The 9,190-nt window shown below is 36.9% G+C and overlaps 1 protein-coding gene across 1 annotated transcript; it reads left to right on the top strand.

Moving 5' to 3' along the window:
- The first annotated feature begins 536 nt into the window (after window positions 1-536).
- Window positions 537-4,088, top strand: LOC134652300 (phospholipase A1 member A-like). The gene is made up of 3 exons (XM_063507473.1): window positions 537-678; window positions 2,278-2,566; window positions 3,410-4,088. Exons 1-3 carry the CDS (start codon window positions 576-578, stop codon window positions 4,086-4,088), a joined length of 1,071 nt encoding a protein of 356 aa, XP_063363543.1. The 5' UTR covers window positions 537-575.
- Window positions 4,089-9,190: the final 5,102 nt, after the last annotated feature.

The raw sequence follows: 9,190 nt of genomic DNA on the forward strand, positions 1-9,190 counted from the left end.
TTAGTTTATAATCTCCCTACCGTCAGTTTATTATTTAACTAGCGAGATTATAAACTGACGAGTGATTACAATTTTACAGTGACATATATAAACAGTAGTTATCAACCGGTTGTTAGATCCACAACATAGGTTTCCTATTAAAACGCGGGTATACCAGTTAGCAAAATATAATACCATTTAAAAATAATTTTTATAACAGATAATTTATTAAAGTAGGTACCTACTGACATAGAAATTATATACATAAATAATTGATATTTGTGTAAATATTCTCAAATAACTTTACTAAGTGATTACTACCATAGAAATTATATTCATAAATAATTAACTTTTAACCTATAGCGGTAAAAAGCAAAACAAAAATCACACTATGTATTATATCTAAAGGAACAAAGTATGTTAAACGATTGAGTTCTGTCATATCGTGTCTACTCATGCTGACAGTCTTACGACAATAAAAAAAAAGAAATACGATACCTTATTAAAGAAATATAATCTAAATAACTTCAAGAAAGAAGAAATAATTAGAGATTTATTTAAGCAGAATAATATTGATACGTAGTATTTTAAGGAACATGTTGAAAGTGATATATTTTGCTGTGTCGTGTTTTGTTTTGGCCGAGTCTGTGGATTATTCACGGACAGAAGAAGGGTACCATAGAGGAATTTTACCAGATTGTAAGTAAATTTGTTCTAAACGAGCGTTTCTTTAATTTTTTGGCATTTTTATATATTGTGACCGTTTTTGCCACTTTTGTGTTATTTCTACTCAAAATCACGAGCTCTTTCGATCCTAATGGGATAAAAAAATGTCCCAGAGTTTTTTCCTATTGTGTTACCATTTCCCCATATACTTTGCATGGCGGTAACAAAAAAGAAAGTTTGAAAAATGTATGGAAATTTTAGGACACTTTTTTTCTCCTATAAGGATTAAAAGGGCTCGCGATCCTGACTAGAAATAACACAAAAGTTGCAAAAAGGTCACAAATGTCACAATGAATAAAAATGGCAAAAAATAAAAGAAACGCTCAAATAAGGCACTTTATGCGGAAATAAAATGCAATAAAGAGTTAGTAGGAATATGGATTGTTAAGATTATTCCATTAATACACCGCATAAAAATACATGATAAAAATACTGTCTACTCGTACATTTGTGAATATTTTTATAATGCTTAAAAACAGAGTGTGAGCGCTGTTTTACATAGTAACACTAACGAGCACTTTAGTGTTGTGTTAACCCTTAATTGCTGCATTCGCTTGTTGATCCTTTGATCCAAGATGAGATGAGTGTTTTATGTATTTATGAGTCTTTGTTTTACAATATTTTTTGCTACTAATCTCCGCTCTTTGATTCGATTTCATTCACTCAAATGTGCTACGAAAGTTACCTATAACATCTAGGCTGCATTGGGGTAAGTTCGAAAGCGGGATGATTATGAAAATGGCAAATATCTACTAAACTAGAACACTTCATACTTTAGCAACACTTACGCCACTGCAACGCTTACATGGCATCTTGCGTACTATTGCTATAGTAGAAAGTGTTTCTAGTTTAGTAGATATTCGCTTTCGTATTTACCTTAATCTTTATTTTGCCTGGCTCCTTCCCATTTACTTGGGGTCGGCCCTTCTTCTAATCATGCGTCGCCAGGCCGGTCGGTCCTGGGTCGTCTCTGGTCTTAGATTTCCATTCTTCATGTCTTTTCTTACAACTGCCATCCAGGTTGTCAGGGGTCTCCCTGGTCCACGAGCTGCAACAGCCATATCCAGGACTTTTTTGGTCATGTGTTCTGTTGGTCGTCGCATCACATGGCCATACCACCTTAATCGGCTCTCTACGAGTTTTTCTTGGATAGGTTTTATCTTGAAACTGCCTCTTATATAATTGTTTCTGATATGGTCAAGCCTCGTAACGCCGCCTGCCCACCTGAGCATTTTCATTTCAGCGCAATGTATCTTATTTTCGTGCTGCTTTTTGAGTGGCCAGCATTCAGCCCCATACGTCATTGCTGGGCGCACTGCTGCTTTATATACTTTGCCCTTGATTCTTACTGGCATTCTACTATCACAGAGCACACCCGTGAGCTCTCTCCACTTCATCCACCCCGTGTTTATACGATGGGTAACATCCATGTCTATTGACCCATCATCACAGATAATAGAATACTTACTTGGCTGGCGCGATGACCCAAAATGAGTCTTGGCCTCCAACACAAGAGCAAAATTATAAATTTTAAAATTTCATTCATCTTTTAAATAATTTATTAATCCACAGGTCCAGGTTCAACGAAACCAGCAGAAATCACACCAAATAGCTTGAAGAACTTAAAAATATCAGTATTTGGATTAGGGGCCAGCATAAAAACATACTCGTACTACCATGCCAGGCGAATAGCCAGACACCCTGAGATAGATTTCAACAAGAAGACTATACTTTACGTCCCTGGGCATTTGGACCTGTCCATGGTACCTATTCGGAGGAGTTTGGTCCAGCTTTATAAGGAGATGGGTTATAATGTACTAATTTTGGACTATGAGGTTTTTGATTCGGGAGAAATGCCTGTGTGAGTATTAAGGGTTAATATTTCGAGTTTTTAACAGGATACTGCTTTAAAAATATGAATTGGCTTCTGTATAGTTTTGTATAAGGTTTTCAAGACAGCTTGTAAATGTTTATATCAACAGTTAAGTATAGGTACGATTTAAGTAAAAAAATGCGTTAGACGTTTCTTATATGAAATCACACCTTAATCTAGGGAAAAATTGAAAAATTTTACTAAATATTTTGATTTGTGTTTTTTAAGTACCGTAAAATGGGGTGAGTAGGGTCAAAACTGAAATTCAAACCTCGATAACATTTTATTTTTACATATGAAAACTGAATGGTGTATATAATAATTAAGTGTTCCGGACGTTTGTATTTTAGTTTTTATTTTATTTTGGGTAGTTCTATTTCATAACTTTGACGATAAAGAGGAAAACCCACCTCACCCCGTAGTGCCTCGTATTTGGGGTGAGAGGGGTTTTCATACAAGTGATTTTGGAAGATTGTTGGATCGTTTTTTTTTTATTATGCGTTATACTATAGCTCCATTTTAAATTGGAATGCATTATTTTTGTAGCAGTAGCCTTAAAATCCCTTCTCACCGCCCTCTCAAACCTTCTCTCCCCATTCATAACCCACCTCTCCCCGCGAAACCTTCTTACCCCGTTTTACGTTAGTCAGACAACTACAAAAAAAGTAACCAAGAGAGCAGTGCCCAGTACTAAAATCAAACCAGCATCTTCTACATTCGCGAAAGACGCAATAACCACTAAGCCACCAGATCACAATTTAAAAAAAATCAGACAATGCTTCGTATATGACATCTGTTTTTTTGTGTAATTTGTTGTTTTTATGGTTTCAGTGCGGCTCGCCTAATGCGTCCAGTTGGCAAGCACGTCGCAGAGATGCTGTCAAACCTAACCACGCTCGGACTGGACCCGAAGAAGCTAGAACTCGTCGGCCTAAGTCTAGGCGGGCAGGCTATCAGCTTCATAGCCAAGAACTACCGCGAAATTACTGGCCGGAACATATCCTCACTAACCGCTTTGGAGCCTGCTGGGCGCTGCTTCAGACATCTCGGACCAGATGAAAGACTCGATCCTTCCGACGCTGATTTCGTCCTTAGCATTGCCACGAATATGGACGAAATGGGTATAGCAACTCCTGTCGGTCATGTCACGTTCTACGTCAACGGAGGAGAGTTCCAACCTGGGGATGTGTGGTGGCTACCCTGCGATACCCTTTGCAGTCATGTCAAATCTTACATTCTTTGGCTCACAGCTCTAATGAATCCAGGAAAATTTGTAGGCATACAATGTGATTCTGTTCAACAAGCGAGAGACTTTGACTGTTATGACCGGAAGCCTTTAGTTACGAATACGATGGATTTGTATACGGATAGGAGTAAACCGGGTATATATTACTTGAGTACATTTCATAAATACCCTTATTACTTGGGTAAAGAAGGGGTGTATAAAAGCGGTGATGCCGTTTTAAAGCACCTAAACTACCTGAATGAGGCCGACGAATTATTGGTTTAGTGATTGAAAATAGCTGTGTTCATGTGTTGATTGTGTATTAGTAATAAGACCAATAAAACTTTCTTAATTACACAATTTTATTTCGCTTTACTGCATATATTTTTACATACACATAATATACAGGGTGCCTAGTAATTAATGGATAACCTGCTAATCACCAACAGCACCTAAGGCTGTTCCAGAAAATGCACTTACATACTTATAGGTCTAGTAAAAGTTTCATGGTTTTTGAGATAATCGAACTTTTCTGTTTTTGAAGTGAAAACTTCTTTAGCGGCGCTGGGCACTTTTTGAGGTAGGGAAAAAATGATAAACTCGATACAGCGTAAGGCGATCACGTGACCGTAAGGGGCGTAAGGCGATCACGTGACCGTAACGTAAGGTGGCCACTCATAATTTAAATGGCATTTAAATCAATAAAGAAAAACTCAATGTTATTTGATATTTATGTTGTGGACTCCTTTTCAAGACTCTTTACCTACTTATGTTCAAATAATTTGACGTTGTCATGGCAGTATGTAAATAAACATGTCAATGAAAAAGTGTGATCTTATTTGAGAATGATAATAATATATAATAAACTAGTGGCTCTGTGAGCTGTAGACCTCGCGAGCAGAGCTTAAAACTGAATAAATGTATGGCAAAAAATTTAATTAAAATATAGGTATAGTACAAAAAAGAATTTATTGCGAAGCGAAATGAAATTAATAACAAAGCAAATCATACAGAAAGCTCATCCACCTCAGGCTTCGTCAAATTAAAATGCATTTTGTCACATATGTCATCCGCAACACGCATCGTCAAATTATAAAGGAAATTGGTCATTACAAAATACATAATAATAAGCCATAAACCTATATCCTAATCCGGTAAGTACCCGGCACAAATGTCCCCAAAATACCAGCGGCGTTCCCGCGCTGAATAGCCAACGATATACGCTGGACCAGGTACGAACCAGACCTAGGATCGCAACCCCTATCCCGCAAGCGTTTTCCCAGGTCCCTCACAAAAACCTTCGCCTCGGAACACCAAGGACCAGCCGACTCAACAGCGAGAGGGACAAAATCGTAAACCGGCTTCAAGTTTGAGTACTTGGCATGTTTCTGTCTCGCGGCGTTCTCCGCAGCCCCCCCAGCCGCACGTATTGTCTGTGCAAGATGCGATGCGGCAAAGGTGCTCACACATGTAGCATCCCACAACAGACTCCGACCTTTAGCCCAAGGAACAAGAGTGAGACCGTCTGGCCTCTTCCCGTCCGTCCGACTAAGACCCTGGGGTTCTAACACGCACGGCAGGTTAGCCAACACCATCGCTCTGCGCACAATATCATTAATCGCATGATGTCGAGGAAACCTACCAGCACACCAGCAGCAGCAGTATAGTACATGTAATATAAACAAAAAATTAAAAACTACATAAAGATACTAACAAAAATTAAACGAATACGCTTAACCCGCGCTTGATAAATAAAAAATACGATTTTTTTCATTTTTTCAAAATAAAAAAATGAAATAAAAAACAACTATACGAAATTTAAGTATAAAAAAAAATACAAAAAGTTATGTAGCAGTAGGTATACAATTACTGGGGATGGAACCAGGAACCTACCGATGCAAACAAAAAAAGCGAACGTTTGCAAAATACGCCATTATAGTTCTTACTAAAGCTGACAAAATTTAGCTACTCATTCTCAAGTAAAAACTAAATATCTAAATACCGCCAAAACCAGCGATACAAATTTTCTGAATTTTTGGCCATTTAATCTATAAACATATCTCAAAAAGAAAAAACTCTTATGATACCGATACGACTATTTGTTTAGGCGGGAGCTATCACGACTCCGCCATTTTGAAAATTTTCCAAAAACCGGATCGACAAAAAAAATTTATTTACTTAGTCATAGAATTCGGTCACAAAATTTCACGAAAATCGATTAAGAATTGCGACCTGTAGAGGAGAACATCCGGACATACAAAAGCAAAATGCCCGAGTCAAAACGTAGACCTTCGCTACGCTTCGGTCAATAAATAGAATACCTCCGCTAAACGTATGTATCGTGTTACCGGGCGTCGGTAACATAGTGAGGTGAGTTTTCACTTCTATCGGCACTGCCGGAGTGCAACCCTTGTTGCTTGTTTTTAATAGCTAGCACCTTATTTAACTTCAATCACCTAGCTATTAAAAAAGAACGTAAAGTTCGATTATCTCGAAAACCATGACATTTTTAATAGAGTAACACCAAAGAAAGTCTGCAGCGCTAGATTAAAAGTAGTTTTTAAAAATCAGTATGTGACAACACCACAGAAAATGGATTAAATAGTCTTGATACTTGTGAAATTTCTACCATATTTACCGTCTATGAAAATAAGTTTTTGGTAAAAATTTCATTTTTGGTACACGCTTTTAACGCTGACTGTACTTTTCTTACGACAGACAACTAATACTCATCGAGACAATTCTAAAAACCCCTAACACAATTAGGTTGCGTTGTTTCATCACAGAGTTCCTATGGCCACCTCCTGTCTCCATCATCAGATCAGCTCGATGGTACCATAATATTGCATTGTCACCCGACTTACATGTGTATGCAAAATTTCAGCTCAATCGGAAACCGGGAAGTGGATCAAATTTAACTTGCAAGATTCCATTACAAGTTAGTTACATACAGGTCGACCTAATAAAACAATACACTCTTTTTTTGGGGCAGTCGTGTAAAAATAAAAGCGTGTTAAAATTAAGCTATATTAATAAATTTCATTCCAACAATAGATGTCACTATTAATATGTAGACATATACTAATATTGATAAATAATATTGGGAGAATGTGACATTTGGCTTCATCAAAATTATTAAGCTTTTGTAATATCCGCGACGGCCTAGCTAGTGGTAAATAGGTACAGAGGGTCTACCGCGAACACCGAAGTTCTCAATATGCGGGCATCTTTCTCTTTTACTCCCATTAAGGCGTAATTAGATTGACAGAAAAATTGCCCGCAATTTGCGAACTACAGCTTTCGGAAAAACGAAATAAACCAGTATAACAATAAACATACTTACATTAAAAATAAATTTTAGCTTTAACTAGTAGGTACCCATGCCGTGAGCATAAGCATGGAGGTTGTGGGTTCGAGCTCGAAACTCTTTGGTACTAGCCGGTACCAAAGAGTTTCTCGAAATGTTAGAGGAAGTTCATAAGGTAATTATGCCTATACCTATTAGGTGTGTTCAATTTGCTGTGAAACCTTACTCTAAACCAATATTATATACATCTTATTAAACGATATGCTACTTTGAATCGCCTCGTGCTGACTTTTTACAAGTGTAAAATTATTCGTCATGCGGAAAAGTAACTCCATGTTTATTCCGTTTATTCCGTTCCGTCAAGCCACATATTTGGACTAAGGTGTAGAGTCTGAAGGTAAGGTGGTGGTGTGAAGGTAAGGTACAAAAGATCTGATACCTTTTTGTGGATACATAGCAGAATGTCCAAGTCGCAAAATGTGCAGGCTACGTAAAATGAGCAAATCGCAAAATGTGCAAATCTCATAATGAGAAGATCGCAAAATGTACAGATCTCATAATGAGCAGATCGCAAAATGTGCAGATCTCATAATGAGCAGATCGCAAAATGTGCAGATCTCATAATGAGCAGATCGCAAAATGTGCAAGCAGATCGCATAATGAGCAAGTCGCAAAATGTGTAGATTTTGAAATAGAGCTCAGATTCTACAGGTCCAAAATGCGTAATCGTTGCCAATAAGGCTTCTGTTGATTACCGAATGTTAAAATATTTTGAAACAAACCTGCTATCTTTTTTATTATTTTGATACCTTATCGTGACCTTGTTTTATGAGCAAATAATTTATGAGGCAGTGCTTTGAAATATGCCCGTTGGACTTTGTACCATGCAGTTTAACTAGGGACGACACACAAAGCAAACAACATTACTATATGCACCTTTCGCGACCTGCACTTTTTACGATTTGCACATTTGGCGACCTGCGCTTTTTATGATTTGCACATTATGCGGCCTGCACTTTTTACGATTTGCACATTTCGCGACCTGCACTTTGTACGATTTGCACATTTTGCGACCTGCTCGTTTTACGATCTGCACGTTTTACTACCTGCACCTTCTGCGATTTGCACTAGTGCTCATTTTGCGACTTGCACATTCTGCTATGTATCCCTTTTTGTCAGTGCGAGCCTTATGGTTTCGTCTTGGCAACATTTTACATTAAAATGTTTTTGGTGGGATTGTGCTTTTTAAATCTTGTAACTTAGTTTGAACCAACGAGAAGCGTTGTCTAATTAATTATAAAGGCCATGGCAGGATAAGGGACCATCTTGTGCCTTAACAGCTTTTCGACCTGATTTTTTTTCTGATGATGGGTCACGCCATTATTAAGTGTTATACTAAATTTCAGCATTCGCCTCGTCTTATTTTTGAACAAAAAAAATAAATAAGAAAAAATATTTTTCATGAATAGTTCCGTTTAAATGCAACGAATTACTTCGTACTTTGCACATGTAGTACACTTAGTTAATACCCGCAATTTGTCCCTATAAACCAGATAACACTCCATATAAAAAAAAAACAAAATTTATGTGTCATCATTTTTCAATATTTTTTTTCTAACTTGTGAAACAGAGACACCTCCAATTTTTTTTACTTATAATAGGCTTTTTAATGAGCTGTAACATATATTTAATTCAAGCTTCTAACAATGGTGAATCATAACAAAAGTAAGACTAGACTCAATCGTCCTCATCACTATTTTCATGAATTACTATCCTTAAGTAATTTTTAAAAAGCTTGCTTAATTTCTCGCCTGGTCTTGGTATTTTAGTATTGATACTCATTTGCAAGAAGGTTTAATATGATTAAATTAATTCAATTTTAATTATGTCAAGGAGACTTACCAACTTTTATAAATAATTTCATTGTGATGCACACCATTGTTAGAAGCTTGAATTAAATATATGTTATAGCTCATTAAAAAGCCTATTATAAGTATTGATCTCGTGTAGTTCACAAAACTTTTCACCTCAACAGTGAGAACAAATTGAGAACCCGAATAATGTATTCCTTCTTCATCAC

Source organism: Cydia amplana, chromosome 11, assembly GCF_948474715.1.
Source record: "Cydia amplana chromosome 11, ilCydAmpl1.1, whole genome shotgun sequence".
NCBI classification, from domain to species: Eukaryota; Metazoa; Arthropoda; class Insecta; order Lepidoptera; family Tortricidae; genus Cydia; species Cydia amplana.

Excerpts from the sequence above, each read along its gene's own strand:
- LOC134652300 (XM_063507473.1), top strand. The coding sequence starts at position 576 with ATGTTGAAAGTGATATATTTTGCTGTGTCGTGTTTTGTTTTGGCCGAG. Across the intron at positions 679-2,277 it reads TAGAGGAATTTTACCAGATT|GTCCAGGTTCAACGAAACCA; the intron begins GTAAGTAAATTT and ends ATTAATCCACAG. Across the intron at positions 2,567-3,409 it reads GATTCGGGAGAAATGCCTGT|TGCGGCTCGCCTAATGCGTC; the intron begins GTGAGTATTAAG and ends TTATGGTTTCAG.